The sequence below is a fragment of the Panicum virgatum genome, chromosome 9N (assembly GCF_016808335.1).
Source record: "Panicum virgatum strain AP13 chromosome 9N, P.virgatum_v5, whole genome shotgun sequence".
NCBI lineage: Eukaryota > Viridiplantae > Streptophyta > Magnoliopsida > Poales > Poaceae > Panicum > Panicum virgatum.
Genome location: NC_053153.1, coordinates 76,430,912 through 76,455,369, shown reverse-complemented (window position 1 = coordinate 76,455,369; position 24,458 = coordinate 76,430,912). Strand labels below are relative to the sequence as shown.

At 48.1% G+C, this 24,458-nt stretch overlaps 2 protein-coding genes across 3 annotated transcripts; one reads left to right on the top strand and one right to left on the bottom strand.

Annotated features, from left to right (window-relative positions):
* Nucleotides 1-2,644: 2,644 nt before the first annotated feature.
* On the bottom strand, nt 2,645-4,660 carry LOC120690391. Its single transcript, XM_039973032.1, has 2 exons — nt 4,426-4,660; nt 2,645-3,715 (listed from the first exon to the last, which is right to left on the bottom strand). Exons 1-2 carry the CDS (start codon nt 4,558-4,560, stop codon nt 2,912-2,914), a joined length of 939 nt encoding a protein of 312 aa, XP_039828966.1. The 5' UTR covers nt 4,561-4,660; the 3' UTR covers nt 2,645-2,911.
* Nucleotides 4,661-6,570: 1,910 nt separating this feature from the next.
* On the top strand, nt 6,571-20,677 carry LOC120690390 (protein ALTERED SEED GERMINATION 2). 2 transcript variants are annotated; one of them, XM_039973031.1, is made up of 20 exons: nt 6,571-6,788; nt 7,916-7,984; nt 8,155-8,232; nt 8,827-8,961; nt 9,051-9,158; nt 9,489-9,617; nt 10,114-10,229; nt 10,327-10,444; nt 10,855-10,957; nt 11,282-11,418; nt 11,496-11,666; nt 11,744-11,854; nt 12,267-12,378; nt 12,750-13,075; nt 13,170-13,260; nt 19,208-19,303; nt 19,375-19,445; nt 19,735-19,847; nt 20,169-20,263; nt 20,370-20,677. In XM_039973031.1, exons 1-19 carry the CDS (start codon nt 6,702-6,704, stop codon nt 20,236-20,238), a joined length of 2,241 nt encoding a protein of 746 aa, XP_039828965.1. In that variant the 5' UTR covers nt 6,571-6,701; the 3' UTR covers nt 20,239-20,263; nt 20,370-20,677. The 2 variants fall into 2 exon arrangements, with proteins under 2 accessions (XP_039828965.1, XP_039828964.1); XM_039973030.1 differs by having other exon boundaries at nt 6,572-6,788; nt 10,852-10,957.
* Nucleotides 20,678-24,458: the final 3,781 nt, after the last annotated feature.

Genomic DNA, 24,458 nt, shown 5'->3' with positions numbered 1-24,458 from the left:
GCTCCCTTGTAACCCCAAGCTGCACGGCCATCACCTGTAGACTGCAGTCAGAAGACGACGAGACGGCAGCAAGGCTCACCGAAGGCCACCACTGTTCACCGGCAGCACCCAGTGGCACCGAGAAGGGGACCCCGACGAAGGTGCCCCCGCAGCACCAGATCCCCGCACCCCCAATCTGGAACCAGCGGCGGAGCCAGGATCCAGAGTCAGGGGGCTCTCCTTTTCTTCTTCCTCCTCCCTCCTCTCATTCCTTCTTCTTCCTCCTCAAAATTTTCTCCTTCCTTCTTCTTCCTCCACAAAATTTGTAGGGGGGCTTCCATGGAAGCCAAGGTGGTAGGGGGACTTGAGCACCCCCTGCACCCCTGGCTCCGCCACTGTCTGGAACCGCGAGCTGCAGAGAGTGGGGGGTGGGGGGCAGTGGGCGGCAACCACGACGACGAGGAGGGAAGCCTCCGCCTAGATCTGCGGGAGGAGGAAGGAGGGACCCTTTCGCCGCCACTGCCAGGCAGCCGTCCAAGCAGTAGCGCGAGGACTGCTGTTGGGCGACGACCACATGGCACGGCGGTGTGGAGGGCGAAGACCACAGGACCCGGCGAAACCCACCCAGATCTGGGGGGCGACGCCCCTGTATGCCGAGCTGAGCTGCTTGCAGGAGGGGGTGGGGCGATGCCGCAGGTGCCGAGCAGCCGCGCGAGGAGCTCCAAAGGGCCATGGCCGCGGTGGCGCAGCGCCGGCGAAGTGGAGGGTCGGCGGCCTAGGCGACGTGGAGAACGGAGACTGCGGCGTTGAAACAGGAGAAGGGCCCGCCGCCGCCTTCCTAGCAGCCGCGCTGACTTCCGGCGGCTGCTCCGGCAGCGGGGCAGGGGAGGCTGGGAGGGGGGCGGCGGCGGTCTGGGGTGCGACCCGCCCGAGTCGCCCCTGAGGACGACACGGGGGGTCCCAGTCTCCTCTTCAAGCTTTTCGTGTAGACTCGGCAAGCCTTTCGTTTACTTCATCAGTTGTTTTCTTGTCGGATCAAGATGTCGCTACGTCTCGAAGTAACATGATCATGGCCTTTTCACCGAGAATTGGCATTTCTGTGGCCTCAAAGAAAGTCTAGTTAAGAGGTGATTCCAGATGTAATTTTCTGGCTCACCATGATCTCATTGAAACTCTCTGGCGTGAAGTGAAGATACGGGATACGGGCTGCTGGTTGAAAGCGAAACGATGCCGTTCCTCTGGAAAATAAAAAGAAACTCGGAACAGTTTGCTGAAATTGAAATTTCTGAAAGTTTGCAAAAAAAATTCTGAAAGTCAAAATATGTTTTTTGAAAAACTTGTTTTGACTTTCAGAATTTTTTTTGCGAGTCAAAACATGTTGGGCATGCCTTTTTTCACCCTTGAACAAAAAAAAACTCAGGGCCCGTCCTGCGAGTGCTGGAAATTACAGCTCGTGACGTGTTCACCTTAACCGGGTCTTTGGCATTCCACAAAAATAGCGCACACGTTTTCTAAAAAATTTTTTTTACATGCATAAAGTACTAAATGAAATCTATTTGTAAAACTTTTTTAGGGATGTGTGTAATTTTTCGCGACGAATCTAATGACGGTAATTAATTGATGATTGACTACATTGATGCTACAGTAACTATTCTCTAATCGCGCGGTCAAAAACTTTATTAGATTCTTTAAGGTCACTAGCGCGGGGTTCTAGAGTTGGTTTTGTAAACTGTTTTTATTTGACACCATAATTAACGGTTAAAATGTTACTATTCATTAGCACGCTAAAATCCTAGCGCGAACGACTCCAATCTCGCACAGTGACCCTTCTCAGCCCAGCCCCTGGTCATCATCCGAACGGCAGAAAAAGAAAAAGTGAAAAGCGGGAGCTGCCGTCGTAGCCTCGTAGGTTCCACCTGACAGTCCACGCCTCGTTCAGCCGTGGATCCACACGTCCCTGACCGTCTGGCCCCACTCCGAGCCACCGACCCGGGGGCGGCCTCTCTGGAAACCAGAGAGACCGGCCCCACGCCCACGGGCCACGGCCAGGGTTTCCATTCCCGACCGGACCGGCCTAACCGCCGGGCTCCGGTACCGGTTTACCGGTCCGGTTAGGCCGGATACCGGTCGGAACCGGACAAAAGGAAGTTTGAATTTGTTTGAATTCAAATCTCGGCGTTCAAACGGTACGGACCGGTATACCGGCCGGACGGTCCGGTTTACCGGCCGGTTTGACCGGTATACCGGTGATGTGGGAGGGGCAGCCCGAACCGGTAAACCGGTCGGTTATACCGGTATACCGGCCGGTTGGACCGGTATACCGGTTCGTTTTCCGCCGCTTCAAAAATAGATCCCGGTGTAAAATAAAAGAAAATTTCGGCATGAGCTATGCACATTTTAATGTAAATGACCATACCAAAGCAACAAGTTATAATCATACATACAAATACAATAGTAATAAGCGTGCATACAAATACAGAGTCATACACCTAGACACATGAAACGAAAGTTCAACGTAGAAATGGGAAGACCCCCATTTGGGACGCGGTTTGGTATTCGGCGTTGGACATCAAAGCGATACCTCGCACTCTAAGCAGCTCAGCCTTGTAGTGTTGCCAAGTTTGGCCCGTCCACGCCGATGTTGTCTGCCATTCCTGAGCTAACATAGTGTAAAAATGGGGGTCTTCCCATTCGTACACCCATCTCGTCGGTGGCTGCATGCTGATGTCAGGAATGGGATAGTGAAAAGAGTGCCTCGAATCGCTGTAGGAGGAAGAAGAGTGCTGTGGACTATCATAGTCCGTTGGTCCACCTGTTCTCCTCTGCGATTGCGGTGCTCCATGGTCGGTGTCCTGAGTAGCATGTGTGAACTGAGTCTCCCCTGCAATCAACCATATTTCATAATTAGTAGTCAATAGTCAAAAATATGTGTCTATTTGTATGTGCAATGTATACCTGTGAAACGAACACTACGAGCACGACCACTACCACCAGCAGCAGCATCAGCACCACTACCACCACCACCAGCATCAGGCCCAGCACCGTCACCATCATCACCATCATCGGCCGAGCTGCTATCCTCGGACTCCTGATATGGAGGACTACGCTCACCTTTGCCATCATCAGTCTCGGTGTCGCTGCTCACTGGTTTTGCTGTTCCTTTGCCTTTTCGACGCTTCGGGTCACCCTTCTTAGGTCCTTTCTGCAACTTTCTCTTCTCTAGGTGAGTGTCACATATATTTGTACGTGCCCAATCGCTGATGTAATCATTCCCCGTAGCCTCACGTAGATCTGACTCGTTTATTTGATCTCTGACAATATGGGACGGGAGAGGGATGTCGCCGTCATCATCATCCTCGTCCAGAACTGGAGCCCGGTTAGATCTACCATATTCCATCCATTCCCGCACCGGATTTTTCTCATCATAGAAAGAAAGATGGGCTAGCTGGTCAATGAAATCACCTTCTTCACGCATCAGTGGCCCGGAGACCTCCTCGAGTCGGAGACGAAGATTGTAGTTGACATAAACAAGCTTATTAAGTTTCTTGTGCGACAACCGATTGCGAACCTTTGTATGCAGCAAGGCAAAAGTACTCCAGTTCCGCTCGCATCCACTGGACGAACAACATTGTGAAACAAGCCTCATGGCAAGGTACTGCAGTTTTGGAGTACTTGATCCGAACATCATCCACCAGGACGCTGCATGTGCAACCGAGTATGTAAGCAATATTTTCGAATAGAGAAAATAACAATTTCATACGGAATAACTCTTACATGGGGATGTCTTTGTGTCCATCGCCATCCGCATTGCCATATCACTGCTATACTCGCCAATTTTCTGCCGAAACACGTCAAACTCCTGCAATGCCTGGACGGCGCTCTGGAGATCCGTCATGCGCTGAAATGTATCCTTAAGTCCACGAAACATTTGTTGAGTTGGATCCATCGTATATGCATACCTCGGATTTAGGACAGCAGCTGCAAAATATAAATCACTTCAAATAAGCATTATTTCAATAGAGTTTAAAAATAGACGACTGATGTGTGCTTACCTGGACCCACATACGTGCCTATGAACACATCACGCAACCTCTCGTCCACCACCTCAACATACTCTTTCAGTGTGGAAACATTTGTTCCAAAGAAAGACTTCAGCTCCTGTTTCATAGTCTGGTAGGCCATCACGACTTCGCACATGTTCGGCTTCTTGTCCTGATCAGCGAATCGAAGGAACTTGTATATTGGTTGAACCGTGTCGATGATATATTTCAATGCATCCCACCACTCCATACTTGAAAAACTTGCATGAGTAAATCTACCATCTTCGGTATTCGCCCATTTGCTGTGTTGGAACTCAGTAGATGCCATCCACTGCATGAAACGATCACGTTTCCGATAGATGCTCTCTAGGAACATGTAGTTGGTTCCAAATCGAGTGGCATTCCACTTGACCAACTCACCACCGATTGCGTTCCTCATCATTGTATTCAACTGACCATGATTGTGTAACCAATTTGAAATTCGCTTGCACTGCTTGATGATAACACCATGTTCAGGCCTTCGAGCTATATCCTTCAACATCAAATTGACGGTGTGTGCTAGACACGGTGTCCAAACTATGTGGTCATACACGTCACTTAGTAGTTCGTTGCATGCTTTTTTATAATTCGAGCCGTTGTCGGTGACTACGTGCACGACATTCTCCGGTCCAATCTCTTCCACCACCTTTTGAATCTCCTGCAATGGAAGACAGATTGTTTAGTAACATGTCAAAACATACACCATGCGAATGAAACATGTTTAGGGACTACCTTGAACAAATATGCAGCATCTTGAGTTCTTCCGGTCGCATCAATAGACTTATGGAACCACATGACCCCATTGCAATATATCAAAAAGTTGATGACACTCATCCTCGTCGGACCAGTCCATGAATCACACATCAACGTGACGCCAAATAAGGGCCAGTCTTTCTGAAACTTTACGTACCTCGTCTTCAAGTCTTGCTCGTTCTGATCAAGGTACTTGCCATCAATATCCCGTCCAGTGGGTGATGCGATACCTTCACCTGCAAACCATATGAAAATCATGAGATACAAGGATGTACGCTCATAGGTATCATTGCAATGAAAGAAAACTTACCCCACTTTTTGTGTCTCCCTGACCGCACTGATAAAGTATGGACTGTCAGCCTGTCTTCCAGGAACTCCTGCAATATGGAAAAACTTTGACCAAGCTTTACCAATAGCTTCCTTTGCGTTCTTACCCTTCTGCGTCCAGGAGCCTGTATCAATCCTTGGTTGCATCATTCCTCTTCTCCCACCAGCTGCCAAGTTATAGTCCTCCACCACAGGACTTTCCCTCTGCGAAGTGGACCTTCGAAACATCCTCTGCATAACATTCCCTCTCGTCGAACCACTACCTCCTCCACGCTCATATTCACCTCCTCTCTGTTCCACCCCCCGTCGGAACTCTGCTTCCGCTCTTGATAGATCCATGGCACGCTGCACCTGAGCTTCCTCATCTTCTTCATCACCGGGATAGTTTCCCTCCGCTGCAGCCTTCTCCCGTCTCAACCTCTCTCGAGCCCGGTCAGCAGTTGCCTTCTTTGCCCTATCCAACTCACGCTGAAAGAAGTCCCGCACATCAGGTGGCACATTTCTGCAATGGACCACCTCCGCCCCGCGCCCAGCCAAATGTTGTTTCAATCTAGTCGCACCACCTCCTCCTTTCTGCGTACGACAATAGTTGCATCGCCATCCGGGATAAAGATTTTCCCCGTGTTCCCATACAACATCTCTGCTTGCCATTGTCTATCTGCATACATGGACAACAAAAATATATCATCTAATATTCTAACTCCTAAGTCATAGTGTCAAAAATCATCTAAATACACCTAAATCCTAAAACATTCTAAATCCTAAAACATCCTAAATCCTAAATCTTACCTACATTCTAAATATACCTAAGTCATACACCTAAATCCTAAAAAAAATCATCTAAAATCATCTAGGGAAAAAAACCTCACCTGCCGGCGGCTTACCGCCGCTAGTGGCGGTTTACCGCCTAGCCGGGCCGGTAAACCGGCCTCCAAGGGCGGCTAACCGGTAGATCTCGTGGCGGCCCGGCTTACCGGTGTGGGGCCGGTTAGCCGCTCTCAGCAGCCGGATGTCCGGGTCAGGGCGGCGGACGGCGGGTGCGGGCGGCGGACAGGGGTTCCTAGGGGGCGAGAGGAGCGGACGAGGGGCTGGTGAGGCTGCGGGATGGTTGGGGATAGGTTAAATACGCTGTGCCGCGCGATGGGCCTTAATGGGCCGTCGTTTTTTTTCTTTTTCTTTTTTGATTTAACTTCTAAATTCCGCAAACCATACTAAATGATCAAATATTTGGGAAAATTTTACACCATTAGATTCGTCGTACCTTGAAATATTTTTAGGAATTTTTTAAGAATTTTTCATTTTTATTAATTCAAATTCAAATTTTAAAATTTGGCCGATTTCAAACCGAACCAAACCGGTACCGGTCCGGACCGGTTTGGCCGGTTACCGACGGTTTGGTAAACCATGGCGACGGCACACACTCCATCCGATCCGACCCGACCACCGAGCCCCGAAGGGCACCACCGAGTTTCCAGAAGCATCCCCAACCCCGACCGCAGCGATCGCGCGGAAGCTGGCGGCTGGCGTAGCGGGAGAGGGAGAGGCGGCGAGGGTTAGCCGGAGATGGACGAGGCGGAGAAGCTTCGGTGGCCCTTCTCGGACGGCAGCGTCACCGATCTCCTCGACGCCCGCAGCCTCCACGGCTCCCGCGTAAGGCCCCTCGGAGCAGCCAAGCCCTGAGTTTTCTCCTGCCGCTTTAGGCGTCATTTCTGCTCTGATTTGGGGGAGAATTGCCTGATTCGTCGGGGTTGGTGTCGGTGAGTCACTGGGACAGGAGTGGTTGGCGAGGCGGTTTTGGATGAGCTAGTGGCACCTCGGGTTGCATTTCTCGATCGGTCGTTCTGACTACTTTGGAACTTACTAGGGTTTATGGGAGTGGGGAAACTAGTTGCTGTTCGAGTGCTTCGGATGACGGAGCCTGACGCCAGTAGTTGGGATTATAATAATTGCTTTCTTTGTTATATGCCTTAGCTGACCGGAATTACTTCTGAAATGTGGCAATATCAAAATGACTGCAGGATGCGTGCTCTCTTTTTTTTCTGAACGTAAATTTGTCTGTAGAACATTAATCCAGCGAGATCTTTAGACAATGATGATGCAACCCTTTTTATATAGTAGAACATATCTGATGGCTTACTTGGGGGTGGGGGATCTTTATTTCGAACAACTGTGCATGCTGCGAGCAATGTGTGCATACTGGTCCTTTCTTAGAAGCTAAACTTTGACTGTTCTTGTCAGCTTTTGTGGTATGCCTTCAGAATAGCTCTTTTCCTCACAACTTACAATATATATGGTGCCTTTGGATGGATCAACTGTGGATTCAGTATTTCAGCAGTAAACTGTATCTAGGAATGAAAAAAAAGGCAACTGACATATGGCGAAACCGATCCACCATCTGAAAATTGATGTCCATGTTAGAAAGAGGGCATTAAAAAATATAGAACTTCAAGGGAAGGAAAAAGAGCACAAGTTTGCCTAAGCAATTACCCTAACTAGCCAATTCTCCTTTATTTTGTATCTTGGGCAAAGGGGTCTGTTCCAGCAGCTTCTGCAACTGAAGCATGCATGACAAAGGGGCATTTTTTTTTAACTTCGATCGCGTACAATGCAGCTAAGCAGCATTGCTTGGTTGAATATTATATCTTGAATTACAGAGACACATAATTCTACCATTTGTAGTACTGTTCTTCTTCGGCCTTGCATTCTGTAATTGTACAGTTCTCTACTATGGTTTATAAAGTATAATGCAAATACAACTAATGCCTTCGCTTGTGCAGGACATTAGGAAAAGAGCACAATTTCATTCTTCTCTAGTGCAAAAGCTTGCTTTGGAAAAGGAGATGGAGGTACTTGAGTAACTGTTTCGACCATCTCAGCATGCGAATTAATATATATGAATCCCATCCTGGCATGTTAAAAATTTCTATGTGCTGTTGAGGTAAAACCGTAAAAGCTGAAGCTTCGTGTCTTTTGCTTGATTTTTGTAATGTGCGCCTTTTCCTGTGTTATTCAACAGGGTCACATAGGTTGTGTGAATGCTATTGCATGGAATTCGAATGGTTCGCTTCTCATATCAGGATCAGATGATACTAGAGTAAGTTTCTCAACTTACGTTGGTTAGCTAACACCAGTAATTTTAGATCTTTTCTTATTCTATTGAGCTAGTTGGACTCTCACTTCTTTATCAAAACTGTAGTGCCTTATAAATGCTTTTGAGAGATATGAGCGTGTTTCATTTTTTTTGTCTATATTTTTTTTCTTGCAGGACAACTAAGCCATATGTTTAAATGGAAAATATCTAGTAGATCCTTTTGTGTTTAGAAATATGGTAGTGCATTGTTAATCTTTGTTGTTATACAATTGTTGGTACCTCTTTACAGAAGTATTGAACCACCATTGTTAATTATTTCGTGGATCCCTTTTATTGAAAAGCACTATAGAGTGCGTCTTTACAAACATAAGAACTTTCTATTTGCATGTCTGAATTTTAAGCTGCCGCCTAAGTAATAGAGGAGAAAATTGTATGATACAAGCAAATGAAACCCATCTTCTTGCAAATGCTACAGTGCTCCAGCAGTGACATGACGCACCTAGTCCTCAAATGTTTCCTGTGTGACTTGGTTCAATGTTTTATGTTGTGAAGGATCCGAACATTGATTTCAGTATTGTGTGATTATTGGTTCTGCAGATTAACATCTGGAGTTACAATAATCGGGAGCTGTTGCATGACATTGACACCGGACATTCTGCAAATATCTTTTGCACAAAATTTGTCCCAGAAACATGTGATGAAGTAGTAGTCTCTGGAGCAGGAGATGCAGAGGTACACCTTTCGTTTTCCTTTTCTAAAAATTGTTTCTTATTCCTGTTATGTTGGGTCTTCCTTCAGAAGAGTTACTGATTCTTTTCCAGGTTCGTGTTTTCAATATGTCTCGTTTAAGTGGCAGAAGGCCTAGAGAAATTTCTTTGGAACCAACAGCAGTTTACCAGTGTCATTCAAGAAGGGTCAAGAAATTAGCTGTAAGTTATCATACAGATGGACCATTATTTGTAATTTGGAATTCTAGATCATGGGGGAAGTTTATGCATTCATGCATGGATCTGAGCAAATTGAAAATTTGAAAAACTTTTTATTCTTTATTAGGAGAGCAGCTGACATCATGTAACTGAGTCTTGTACCACTTAGATGTGTTATCCATACTGTATATCTAGACATTGATGTGGTGTATCCGTGTATGTTATGTCCTGTCATTTGAGATGTGTTCTGCTCATCTATGGACTTACATTCTTTGCTTTCGTTAGCCTCTGCTTGTTCAGTCATTAATACTTTTATTTGTTTGCCAAATGTAGGTTGAAATTGGCAATCCAAATGTAGTGTGGAGCGCAAGTGAGGATGGTACTCTGAGACAGCATGATTTTCGGGAGTGTAGTTCCTGCCCTCGTGCAGGATCTGCTAATCAGGCTTGCCGCAATGTGCTTGTGAGCAATTCATACTTCTTTTCCATTGGTTTCCTACTTTCCTTGTTCCAGTTGTGGTTGTTTGATTGAATTCTTCAGATGGAACATCATATTCCGTTCTGTTTGTCCAGTGTATCATGTTATTCAATATTTATCAATAATTTCCCCCCTGGTTTTATGATCTTTAGAGACCTCTAAAAATGGGAGTCCAATTTTTGCCTTTCTGGTTCAATTTGAAATTCATGTATGGTTCTGTAGAGGGACAGTAAGGATGACTTATCTGTCGACTTTTCCACTATCAACCCCAAAAAACCCAACTCTGCCTTACGTAAAGTTGCCAGAGTACGATTAACTTCTGGCTCCGTAAGATCCCATAGAGTATAAATGGAATAAGTCATGTGGTATGATCCAATTCTAGCATAATTGCTGCTTTAAGATAAATGCTTACTAACAATAGAGCTGATCTAGTTTTGGCCTTGGTTCTCATATTATTTTCTGAACGACGCATTTATGTCAGCTTGATCTACGTTGTGGAGCAAAGAAGTCTTTAGCTGATCTGCCCAAACATCCATTGTCACTGAAGTCTTGTGATATTAGCTCTGTTCGTCCCCATGAAATTGTTATTGGTGGGAGGTAACCTTTACTTCTCGTCATCCATAGACAGTACATAACAAGCCTTGTCTGTTCTTTTACCTGACTAACACAACTCTGTTACATGTTGTTCATGCAGCGATGCATTTGCCAGGCTGTACGATAGGAGAATGCTACCGCCATTGAGTTCATGTCAAACCAAAAGGGAGCCACCACCATGCATTAAAATGTTCTGCCCATTGCATCTTGCTGACAATGTGAGTTCACTCTTAATTTTGGTGGTTATGCTGTGCTGTTTCAATTTTGTATGGTAATGGGATGGCAACATAACTAGCTTGTATGAAGACAAAGGGCGTCAAAAGTTGTAAATGCTATATGTATCCTAAAAAACAATTCTTGAGGCAGTAAAAATGGTAAAATACAGCATTTTTTTCCTGATTACCTCTCTGTAACCAGGGGGCACCCGTCACATCAGTGTCACTAGTTCTTAGCATTATTATCTGTTGTTTGTTGGTAGTCCTTTTTCTCATAAGCTGTGGATGAGGTTTAACTGTCCCAGATAAGCGCATATGAGCGAGAATGTGCACTTGACTTTCACATTGTTGTTATGCCTTGAACAACAGTAGTGTTCCTTCTGTTGACTTTGTGCTTGTTTTGCAATCAGAAGAAAGCATATTTGCACCTTACACATGTTGCATTCAGCCCAAGTGGGAAGGAGGTGCTTTTAAGTTACAGTGGTGAACATGTTTATCTGTTTGATGTTGACCCAGGTACGTTCACTTTGCTCACTGTGCACCTTCTTTGTCTTTTTTCCCTAATGCGTTGCAGAGCTGCATATCTTTTGTATTATTTATAGAAATGAGTAAAGTATAAAGCCTCAGTCCAAACAAAAACTCTTCCCAAAAGGAAGATTACAACAAACACACACACCAACAGTCCAACTCACACCGACACACACTAATAAGAGACTTAATATGGTCCCCTTTTTCCCAGCCAGCTTCTCTTTCTCACATATTTTATATGCTTTACCTGCTACTGTTGATATATGATGACAGATCTTAAATATTGTATTGATCAAATTTTGTTCAGTTCAGATAGTACGTGTTCAGTGAGATACACAGCTGATTATGTGCAAGAGCAACTATTTGTACCCCCTTTTCACAAAGTACCAGCAAAAGAACATGCAAAACAAAGGAAGATTTCAATGAACACAAATTTCAGAAAATTGAGGGTGAGAATCTCCCTCCCTCCCTCCCTCTCCCCCCTACACATATTGAACCCCTCCGCCTTTCATGGCCCCCGTTTCAGGTAGATATGTGCAGGAAATTTATGCAAGTTGCGACAAGATCTTTGGAGCTTGGAAAGAACTTAATGCATGGGATTGACGCATGCAGTGAAGTACTTGAATCAGTGGGACCTGATATTGATGACAGCATGAGGCATGATTGCTTGTGTACTCGAGCAGGATTGTACCTAAAGGTTTGTCTGCTCTATTGATCACCTGTGAAACTTCTGTTGCACAATACATATAGGGATCATAAAATTTTGATCTACAGAGGAAGTGGAAAAATGATGTTTACATGGCAATTCGGGATTGCAACAGAGCGCGGAATATTGATCGCGCATCCTATCAAGCACACTTATATATGTCAGAGGCACTATTACAGGTAAGCATCTGTGAATCAGTCTGAGCAATGTGTGTCTATACTGTGAAATAGTTTGGTAGCTACATATTTGTACGAAAATAATCAACCAACCCTTCTCAAGTTTGTTCCTGTGGAAAATATTAATTTCATCCAAAATTGAAGGTTTCAAGAAATCAGAACAATTTCTGTTTCCCTGTTCTTTTTTAACTGAATATTTTCCTATTGTTTTCCTAGATAAATTTTATGACCATAAGCAATCTATAATACATGAAGGCTTAGGTGATTCCAATAAGCTGATCGGTCCTAGTTTAATCACATCGTCTGCTTTGTTTACTTATGCACTTGCTAATAAAATCAGTTATCCTTTAAATAAAAGTCCTGAATCAGATTGTTAGCTTCCATCAATTAAATATTCATGTCATGCCTTGTGTAGTTAGGAAGACTGAGGGAGGCCTTTGAGTATGCAGAAGCAGTAAATAGACTTCTTCCGTCACATTCTGAATTGAAGAAGCAGGTGGATGATATAAAGCAGCGGGTTGCTTCAGGTGAGTATATTCATGACAACATCGTGAACTACTATTTTTTTCACCTAACTCTAGCATATGGACTGATTATTTATGGTTATGTGTTAACTTGTTTGCATGTTAAACGATCAAGATGTTATTTCCTCCCATGTACTGGACTGTCACCTCTTACTTTTAGCTCTTATTAATCTTCTACTTTTGTTGGCTGCTGCCATGACTATATGATATCAATCAGATGACCCATAACTTTATTTTTGTGAGCATATCATGCTCATAGCCTTTTTGTGTCTCAGTCTGTTATGCTGCTTTCAAGCTGGGCGTTGAATTCGAGGAATAATATTTTCTAAGATATTGCTCTTCTATATTGTGATATATTTCTTTTGTTCAAGCAGCTGAACTTGAGAAGAACGGAACAGATCAGAATGGGAATGCTAAAGCTGATACACATAGGAAATTACGCTCATTGAGGGATATATTTTCTAGATCCGATGTTAGTGGTTCATCATCACAGGAGGGACGAGAAGATTCAGACCACGATGATGAAATGGAATTAGACTATGAGACATCAGTATCTGGTGATGAAAGTCGAGAAAATGATCAAGGTGTCTTTCGAGGTAGTTTAAGTTTCAGATTTCATCAAAGTGAGGATCAAACCAATGAACACGCTGGTGAAAATGGATCGACTGAGTCCACTCACAAGGGTGATTCTTCTTTCCAGGTATTTCTTTCCTGCATTCTTGTCTTTTTATGTCATACCTTTTGTACTATTCACTCATGGATTCTGACACAATTTTTGAAATCATGTGATGCAGTCGGATGTTGCCATTGATATGAAACAAAGATATGTTGCGCACTGCAATGTGGGGACAGATATAAAACAAGCTAGCTTTCTTGGCGAGCAAGGTTGGGCTAGTCCATCATGCATTTTTGTTTTAGTTCTGCACTTCTGCTTTAGGGAATGCATGTTAAAGTCCATTCGTAAATTACCAGCTCCATCAACACACTTGTTTTTTCATTTGCAGATTTTATAAGAACAGAAACATGTTAAACTTTCGTCGTAGGACACAGATCTGTGCTGTGCTGTATAGCCTGTAGTAAACATAGTGTTTTTGAAGTAACATGCGAAAGGGCCTCTGGCTGACTTGGTTAGATGGCTCCGGTAGCACTCATGTCCTGGGTTCAACTCCCGATGGGAGTGAATTTCAGGCTGAGGTTAAAAAAAAATCCCCCTCGCTGGCCAGAGAAGGTAGGGTTCTCGGGGTTTCCTCGGCCTGAAAAACGGGGGGGGGGGGGGGGGGGATACCCGCTCCGGTCGAGTTTTTTTTTGTTTTGAAAGTTATGGAAGCCTGGAGTTTAGAGTTTAGACTCACTAAATTCACTTATACCTAGCAGCTTGCTTTGACTCGAATCTTCTTAGATTCATGTGTAAAGGAGAGGATAGGAGAGAATAGTGGCTTGTATTCCTCCAAACCCTAGAAGGGTGGGATATATAGTTCCTATACATGGGCCTATAGATGGGCCTCTATACATGGGCTCAATATACTCCAACACCCCCCCGCAGTCTGAACTACCGGCGCAGCGGTGTTCAAGACTGGACAACAAGAAAGCTAACACCCCCGCAGTCTGAACTACCGACGCAGCGGTGTTCAAGACTGGACAAGAAGAGAGTACCCCCCGCAGCCACAACTAGCCACCGGCTACGTTGAGGCTGGATCGAAACTCCGAGAAGGTCGACGAGGGCAGCCCCTTGGTGAAGATGTCAGCAAACTGGGAGGTAGTTGGGACATGGAGTACCCGAACATCGCCGATGGCGACTCTGTCGCGCACGAAGTGTAGGTCGATCTCCACGTGCTTCGTCCGCTGATGCTGGACGGGGTTGGTGGAGAGGTACACAGCGCTGACGTTGTCGCAGTAGACGAGCGTGCTCTTGGCGAGCGGGCTGTGAAGCTCCGCCAAGAGCTGTCGTAGCCAGGACGCCTCCGCCACGCCGTTGGCGACAGCCCGGTACTCCGCCTCGGCACTGGAGCGGGAGACAACCGGCTGCCGCTTGGACGACCAGGAGACCAGGTTGCCGCCCAGGAAGACGGCGTAGCCGGAGGTGGAGCGACGAGTGTCCGGGCAGCCAGCCCAGTCAGCGTCGGTGTAGACCACTAGCTCAGCAGAGGACGAGCGGTGAAGTACCAGGCCGAGGTCCACAGTACCACGGACGTACCGGAGGAGACACTTCAGCGCAGCAAGGTGTGACTCCCGGTGATCATGCATATGGAGACAGACCTGCTGAACAGCGTAGGTGATGTCCGGCCTGGTGAAGGTGAGGTACTGCAAAGCGCCGGCCAAACTCCGGTAGGCAGTAGGATCAGCCACCGGATCACCCAGAGCAGCAGACAACTTCGCCTGAGTGTCGACTGGAGTGGAGCAGGGCTTGCAATCAGTCATCCCAGCCCGCTCCAGAATATCGAGGGCGTACTGCCGCTGGTGAAGGAGAAGACCAGACGGGCGAGGCTCAACAGTGACGCCCAAGAAGTGGTGGAGCTGACCGAGATCCTTCATAGCGAACTCCTGCTGCAGAGAGGAGATGACACTCTGAAGCAACTGCGGACTGGAAGCTGTGAGCACAATGTCATCGACATATAGCAGCAGATATGCCGTCTCATCCCCACGGCGGTAGATGAAGAGAGACGTGTCAGACTTGGCCTCGGTGAATCCCAGTGTCAGCAGGAACGTGGCGAACCGACAGTACCAAGCCCGAGGAGCCTGCTTCAGACCATAGAGAGACTTGTTGAGCCGGCAGACCATATCCGGACGACTCGAGTCCACAAATCCTGCTGGCTGAGAGCAGTAGACAGTCTCTGACAAGGTGCCGTGAAGAAACGCATTCTTCACGTCCAGCTGGTGCACAGGCCAAGTGCGCGAGAGCGCAAGCGAGAGGACCGTGCGCACCGTAGCGGGCTTCACGACCGGGCTGAAGGTCTCATCATAGTCCACACCAGGTCGCTGATTGAACCCCCGGAGAACCCAGCGAGCCTTGTAGCGCTCCAGTGTGCCGTCAGCCCGACGCTTGTGCGTCCAGATCCACTTGCCAGTCACCACATTGCAATCAGACGGACGCGGCACGAGGTCCCACGTCTGGTTGGCAAGAAGAGCAGCGTACTCCTCTTCCATCGCGCGACGCCAGTGAGGATCCGCCAAGGCGTCGCGGACAGAGGAGGGTACCAGAGAGACCCTCGGCTCTCCCTCGGTGGCGGAGAGAGTCGCGGCCTGGGACGCCATCCGCCGAGTCACCATGGGATGGATATGCCGAGGATCCCGATGTATGACCGGCGGGTGGTACACCTCTGGCTCGGCTCGAGAGGGAGCCGGAGGTGGCGGCGGCGGCGATGGCTCCGGTGTCGGCGTCGCAGGAGCCTCTGGAGTAGGAGGCGGCGCCGGTGTCGACGCCGAGCGACGCCGGTACACCTGCACCGGCTCAGCGTACCGCTGCGGTGTTGGGTTCGGCGCCGAGCGGCGCCGGTACACCTGCACCGGCTGAGCGTACCGCGCAGGTGCAGGGGAAGGCACCAGGGCCGTGCGTGGCGCAGCGGGTGACACCGGGTCTGCGCGCGGCACGACCAGAGGTCTGGGGACCGCACGTGGCGCGACCGTGGGCACCGGGGCTGCGCTCGGCGCAACAGGGATCACCGGAAACGGTGCCGGCGTGCCGGGAAAACCTGCAGGAAAAGGACAGACAGGTAACGGTGGCTGAACCACCGGGTCAGTCGGAAACAGAGACTCCAGCTCGGGGTCAGGAGAAGATATAGAGGAGGTGGAGTAGGGGAAATCCGACTCGTCGAAGACGACGTGTCGGGAGATCAGGACGCGGCGAGTGGTGAGGTCAAAGCATCGGTACCCCTTGTGGTCAGGGGAGTAACCGAGGAACACACGAGTCGAGCGGGGCGCCAGCTTGTGAGGAGCTGTGGCGGAGGTGTTAGGGTAACACGCACACCCGAAGACCCGAATGTGGTCGTAGCGAGGAGGGGTACCGAAGAGAGCGTGGTGTGGAGTGGGAGCAGGAGAAGCAGTGGACAGAAGGCGGTTGAGCAGGTAGGTGGCGGTGTGGAGGCTCTCAGCCCAGAAGCGCGGGGGCAGGGAAGCCTGGATCAGAAGGGTGCGCACGACGTCGTTCGTCGTGCGAATCATCCGCTCAGCCTTGCCGTTTTGAGGAGAGGTATACGGACAAGACATACGCAGCTGAACACCCCGAGACAGGAAGAAGGAACGGGAGGTGGAGTTGTCAAACTCCCGCCCGTTGTCACACTGGACGGCCTTAACAGTGAGGCCGAACTGAGTGGACACCCAGGCAAAGAAGTGGAGGGTGGGGAAGGTCTCAGACTTGGCGCGCAAAGGAAACGTCCAAGAGTAGTGCGAGAAGTCATCGACCACCACCAGATAGTACTTATAACCAGAAAGGCTAAGTACAGGAGAGGTCCACAGGTCACAGTGAACAAGATCGAATGCACGCGTCGCATGCGAAGAAGAAGAAGAAAAAGTGAGCCGAACATGACGACCGAGCTGGCACGCATGGCAGAGGGGCTGAGCAGGAGCCCTAGTACCAGGAAGATCGGTACTACGACCGAGCTGAGCCAGAACGTCGCGGCCAGGGTGACCAAGACGACGGTGCCAAGTGGTGGAAGACGGCGTCGCGGCAAAAGCGGCAGACCAAGACGGCCAGGGCGAAGAAGACGACGAGAGTGGTGCAGCGGAAGAAGGAAGGCGAAGGGTGTAAAGGGGCCCCGTGCTGTCACACCGGAGTAGTGGACGCCGGGAGGCCGAATCCTTTACGGTGAGGCCCGAAGAATCAAACTCGATGGAACAAGAATTGTCAGCTGTAAACTGACGAATGGAAAGAAGGTTATGAACCATTTGAGGAGCAACGAGGACATTGGGAAGATGAAAGGAGCCAGGAGCAGAACCCACGGCAGTGACAGGAAGGCAAGACCCGTCACCAACCATGATGGAAGAAGGACAAGAGGGGTGTGGGAGTCGGACAGAAGAGAGGATACCGACATGTGGGGTGGTGTGAAAGGAGGCACCCGAGTCGGCGATCCACTCGGTGCTGACCGGCGGCGTCCGCCCCGTGGCGCTCAAGGACGGCGCCCCAGGCCAGGTCGGCTGCTGGCTGGGTGGAGCGGGCGGTAGCCAGAACGGCGCAAACAGAGGGGCAGCAGCGGCGAGCATGGCCGCCGGCTGGGGCTGAGGACGAGGGCCCACCCCCTGCGCGGCGTGCGCGACGGGCGCGACGGCCGGCGCAGCGGCGAGGGAGGCAGCAGCCTGCGTGGGGTCCCTGTGCGCGACGGCCTGCGCGGCGTGCGCGGCGGGCGCAACGACCTGCGCGGCAGCAAGGGAGGCGGCAGCCCGCGCGGCCAACGCATCGTGCGCGGCGGGCGCGACGCCTCGCGCGGCGGCGAGGGAGGCGGCGGCCCGCGCGTCCTGCGCGGCGTGCACCCGCGCGACGAGCGTGGCGGGTGCGACGGCGGCCTGCGCGGCGTGCGCAGCGGTCTGCTCGATGGCAGCAAGCGCGTCGCGCTCACATCGCAAGGCACGCCAGGCCGCAGCGGACACCGCGGGCGCGCTGCTGCAGGAGGACGCGGGCGCGGCGGCGGCGCCCTGGGGCCACGGTCGCGCCGGACCGAGAGCAGGGGCGGCGTTGGCGACGTCCAGGAGCCACGGTCGCACCGCGCCATGAGCAGGGGGCGGCGGCAGCGGTGCCCTGGGGCGCCTGCAGCACCGGAGCAGCAGCCCGCGTGGCGGCGTAGGGTGTCCGTGGCGCGCCCAGCGGCCCTGCAGCAGTGGCGGTGAGGGTGGCCGCGGGATCCACAGCGGCCTGCGCGGCGGCGACCAAAGCGGCGGCGGTAGGGGGTCGCGGGCCAGCTGCGGCGGTGCTGGTGGCAGCCGCAGCAGCGGCAGCAGCCCCGGCGGTGGCTCCGGCGGCCGGGCTGGCAGCAGCAGTAACACAGGCAGGTAGGGGGTTGGTGGAGGAAGGCGTCTGTGGGCCCTGGCCGGCCATGGGAGGGGCGGCGGCGGCCCAGGGGAGCTCGGCAGCGGCCGGAGCAGAGGAGGGGAGGGAAGGAGGCGCGAGCAGAGCAGGGGTAGGGCGGCCCAGATCCTGGGGGCTTGGGGACCGGCGCGGCGCCCAGGGGTCCTGAGGCTGAAGCGGCGGAAGTCCCTGTACCGGCGCCACGACTTCTCCCGGCGCCCGAGGTGAGGCTGAAGCGGCGGGCGCAGGGGATCTGGGAAGAAGCGGACGCGGTTGTGCGCTCTGCAGAGGGGAGGGAAGGTGGTGGAGGAGGAGGGAAGGGGCGGTGGCGCGCCTGCCAGGGAGAGGAGGAGGCGGCGCCTGAGGGGAAGCAGAGGAGGGTGGGTGGTGGAGGAGGAGGGAAGGGGCGGCGGCGGCGGTGGCGCGCCTGCCAGGGAGAGGAGGCGGCGGCGCCTGAGGGGAAGTAGAGGAGGGCGGGCGGCCGGCCATGCGCAGGAGAGGTGCGCCGCCGGGAGCACCGCTCAACCTAGCCTGATACCATGTAAAGGAGAGGATAGGAGAGAATAGTGGCTTGTATTCCTCCAAACCCTAGAAGGGTGGGATATATAGTTCCTATACATGGGCCTCTAGATGAGCCTATATACATGGGCTCAATATAATCCAACATCATGAAACAGAACATAGCTCGGATCAATAAAAATAATTTCTCATGCTGTGTTCTTCCCCACTTGAAATGTCCAGAACCTCACATGGAAAAAAAAAATCTAAATTGGATGCACAGTTGACAGTTTACATGATAATATGAGCTCATGCATTCGGTCCTTCCTCTTACAACAGGGGAGTTTATTGCCAGTGGAAGTGATGATGGTAGATGGTTCATATGGGAGAAGAGAACAGGAAGGCTTATTAAAATGCTTACAGGGGATAGTGCTGGTAATTATATTTCAATTTCCTTTGCTTTTATCTCCTTAGCACTGGTCTGATGCGTGTTGTATTTTCCTTAGTCGTGAACTGCATACAGTCTCATCCCTTTGATTGCGCTGTTGCAACAAGTGGAATCGATAATACAATAAAGGTATATAATCTGTACTTACTGCAATTGGTATAATCTGTACTTGTCCTAATATATATGTAAGGCTTTCTGTCATATGCCGCTAGATGACTTCTATGTTCATATATGTACATATATACAATTGTATCACTGACATGAGGATCCTAGCCCTGCATGTCAGCCTTACAATGAGTGGAAGGTTGTGAATCATGTCGTTGTTCAGTGATATATTATGATTCTCTAAAGTTGCCTAATATATGCTAGTGGTAGTACTTGAATATTTGACTCACTCTTTCCTTTGTTTCTTTATTAGCTATGGACACCTGATGCAAGTGCTACATCTTTGGTTGCTGGACCAGAACTTGATGTATTGAGTGCCATAGAGAATAATCAGCAGAAGTTATGTCAGAACCGTCGAATTTTGGTGTAAGACAACCAAGCCCTATTAAGAACTTGACATCTTAGCATGATATGCTAATTTTAATTAGACTACCATATAAGTAATATTTTAAGCAGCTCTGCTCTTTTCATAAAGTGCTTGGATTATCTTTAAAATTGCTATTTTCATAGTACATTACCAAATACATTTTATTCCAATGAGCATTTGATTTTAGGAGAATAGCTAAGTATAAATGAACTCCATCCCTGCTTGATGTTATTTACCCTGCCATGACTTGCATCTAATGTAATGACAACAAATCATCACAATGTTATTGTTTAGTTTTGATGTGGAATTTCTATATCCAGGCCTTTCGAATTTTTGGAACGATTTCGGATGCATGATATTGCCGAAGAATTGCAGTGTGTCCAGAGTTGATTTACTATTTGCTAGAGTTGCTGAGGTACTGCTGTTCTCTTAAGGCTTTCTTACAACCCATGGAATTAGCACTAATGAAATCAAACACTATGTGCTTAATTCAATTTAGAACTTTTCTTCCATCTTTCCAGAAAATTTGAACAGTTGGGAAAATGGTTACATCCAAGCTACAAGCAGCCATGTTTCGACATGAACGGAATCGCAAGGCCTTTGTTGCGATCATAGTGTAGAGATAATGCTAGTGGCACCTGGTAAGATAAGCAGGTGTTGCCAGTTCGGGATTTATTACTTGATGTCAATAAATAATGCTATTATGTTGTGGTTTGGGAGGGTATAATGATTCATACATGTAATGGATGTGGTGGATTCATCCCCTTGTACAGATTGTAGATATATGAAGTTGTGCAATAAGTGAAAATCATTGATCTGCGTGTGCATAGTTGTAGTATTCTTGTAGGTGATTTTATTCTCTGGTTGACGATGGCCGATGGGAATATGTTTCGTTCCCTCGAGAGTCGCTGGGTGTGTCGAAGCTGTAATGTTGTTATATAGTGCTGTAGCTTTCCCTTTTGCTGATTGCGTGAATGTGTGATGCCTAAAAGTCTTTAGAATTGGGTGGTCGAATTTTCTTAAGTTAGATCGGTCATTGGTCTTATGATAGTATCAAGCATTACGGGACTTGCTGTAGGAAGCGGCCTTCAACACAAGACAGGTCGTTGATTATGTAAGCGATGAAGCACATTCTTGTACGGAATGAAGTGCTCCAGCCGTGAAGAGTCTGGAAGTGGAGTCAAGTCATGTCATGGGGTGTCGCATGACGCAGCAAAAGCTAACGTGAGCCACAGCCCACAGGAACGCAGGTGATTGTTCCCTCTCTCGCTTCTCTTTTGCGCTTCATTTGATCCTTTCCAAGAGCAGAACCAAAACAGAAGAAGAGGTAGCAACGTAGCGTCCTTTCAACCTGAGCTGAGCGTTCGCAGCCCCACTTTCTGGAGGCTGCTTGCTGTATACCACTACTGGCTAGGGGGCGGAACCATGTGCTGCTTGCTTGCTGGTCCTATCCGGAAGGCTCGAGCAATACGTGGGCGATAAGCATGCAGCCGGCCGAATGCCCGCCGGCCAGTTGCCCACTACCACCCTCAACCGTCCGCCTGGCATGTCGGCGCGGCGAGGCCAGCCGGCGGATTAGACCCCACGCCGGTTTCCCTGGAACAAGACAAAACTCTCTTCAACTTGTGCCTCTCCACTTGCACACTTGCTGCTGCAACTGCAAGCCTGCAACCATAGGTTTCATCGACTCATCATATAAAAGGAGTTGAAGAATGATATGGTAATCCCATGTACTATACGTGGAGGCATCCATCACCATCAACGCAAGAAATTCCGGGAGTTACGAAAGAAGCTTCGGACTCATCCCATGCACTATACGTGGAGGCATCCATCACCATCAACGCAAGAAAAAGAAACGGGGACTTGGCCATTAAATTACTTTTACGCAAAGCACTAGGCCGTGTCTGACGGCCCGGCTCTCCTCGTCCTCCTGGTAAACCACATGCATGAACACGCCCCAACACCTGCCACGTCGGATCCACGTGGGCCCCGGTTCCTTTCCTATTGGTGGTCGCTGTCGCGGTCACGGCATGCAGAGGGGTCAAACGCGGACCCCCACTACCCCTGTCTCCAATCAATCCACCCCGCGTTCGCTCGCAATTTACACGGGATGCCACCGCCCGGTTTTCTTTTTGGCCCACCGACCAGCGTGCCCCACGCGGTGCGGCGCGCAAGTCGGCCAACCTCCTGGCCAACCACGCAGCCCTGACAGGCGGGCCGTACCTTTCCGGGCCCCACGTGGCAGCGGAACCGCGGTAGGTTCGCGGAGCGTGACGGTAGGCCCACGCTCGCCCGGCCGTCCAACGAAGTCCATCCACCCAGCTGCAATTATTCCTCAGATGAAAGGGTTCGCCCCTCGATGCCTTGCGATTCACGGTCTTGCCACTGACAGGGACGTCTTGTTTGTTCTGCGATTTATATTATCTATTATCTTAATACAACAATGATAAAAGAAGCCATCACGTTCGCCGAGAGGGTCTAGAAATTCCCACGTTAATCTAAAAAAGAGAAGAACTTACACCGTTAGATTTTATGAAGATCTAACGGTCAAAACTAACTCAAAAAATCCATATCTAATACGATCAATAAATACATAAATTCAAAATTAAAAAATAAAATATGAAAGTTGATTTACATACAAAGTAGGAACCAGACAAGGAACCAAAATAGCTCAACGAAAGTATCATATGGATTATAAATATAATAAAAGGAAACATGATTCCATAACCCATAAAAGGAAACATGATCCAGTTATATATGTTTTTTTTCTTAATGTGTTATAATGGCCTATCCATGACTTTCAAGAGGGCATGTACGTCCACCAGGACAAAAAGGAAAAAAAATAGTGTGAGCAGAGGGAGTGCCATGATCGTGATGCTTGAAGAGAGGAGGATCAAAGCAATATGAAAGCTAGATAGATATAGAAGGGAAAACATTATACCAAAGCAAGACAACAGCGAGATTGATCCGTTGGACCAATCTCCACACACAAAAAGGTCACCATGAACTCCAGCAAGATTGTTCCGCAGGACCAGTTATAAACTAACTTGGCCATAATGTTAAAAGAAGCCAATGTTCATTGAAAGCGTGTAGAAATTACGATGTTAATTGGAAAAACAAAAGTATATACACCATTGGATTTTATAGAGATATATAACGGTTTAGACTAGCCTAATATGTACTAAGTGCAACACTCATCTGTAAGGTTCCTTGTGATGGAACCAGTCCTGCCAGGTTCAATTTGACTCGGCACTAGAGCTCACATTTTTCTAGATTTATTCCCAAATTTAACTGATGTTATTTCTCAGTGATAGGCAATGTCCCCGCCAACAGCGAGACGTTTATGGTAACTCGGTCAATATCTCAGGAATCTGCCAGCTCAGCCTGTTGAATATACTCAGGTGTAGGATAGCGTGCATGTATACCAAGAAATTAAGTGAATTTATGAGGGAATCAGAAGATGATTCTAATAAAGAACCAGCCAAGAGTCATAGAATGCAAGCTTCCATAGCAAAGAAGGTGATCGATAATAGATTGAACATGACGCCTTGAGAACATATTCCCTATGTATTTTTTTCAAATATTTAATATTAAAAACTAAATTAAGTAAAATTGAATATTCACATATAGAGTCCTACCAAATAATAAATTAGATATATTAGCCATTAGTTTTTACATGGCTTCGGAAGTGAAATAATCAAATATGAGTGTATTTCAAATAGATGTTTGAAATAAAAATATAGAAGCGACCATAATTTGTATGTAAACAAAAGTGAAAAAAATCAAGAGGCAAATTAATATTAATCACGTGGTTAGCATGTGGAGGAGCTTGTGAGTTTGCAAACTTCAAATTTTATAATGAAAAAATACAGCTAAAGAAAAAATAGTTATAATGTTTTCGATAAATACATAAAACCATACTTCTCCACAACTAATCTTCCCTTTATCATGAAAATGAATACACATTCCACGTCATACAGTAAGATGATAGAAAAGAACAATGATAATGAAAATAATATAATTTAATAAATTTATTTCCAAGTAAAATTTGGAAATGTTAGTATAAAAAACAATCTAGCTATCTGCGCTATTTGCGCAGGCAACCTTGCTAGCTGTATTTACTTTGAAATATTTTCTGTACTGCCCCTTGCAAGAGGTGCTATTCATGATTCTTTTTTGTCGCTGGCCGACCTGCCCGCCATGATTTTTAGTTAAATTTTAATAAATGGTAATGGAGGATTTTGTACTATATGATAGCCCTCTTAGTGTAAACTATGAGTGGCATATGTCAAAGCATCTTTTCATATTTTCCTAAGTGATTGTCTAAATCAACCTGCAAGGTCACATGGTTTTGATTTGTGAAATACTAGTCCTTGAAGTCTTCAATACATAAACAGGTTGGCGAGATCTAGAACCTGCTGTGTAAAAAGGAATTTTAAATTTTTTTGCTCATAATCTTGGATGCTTCAAACAAATCAGGTTTGGATAAATAAAAATTCGCATGCGTGAGACAAATCACAAAGTAAAACCACAAAACTTCAAGGGCTAGACTGCGAACCTTAACCAGTGAATAAAATATTACAGGAAATCTTTACCGGGTACCGGCCATG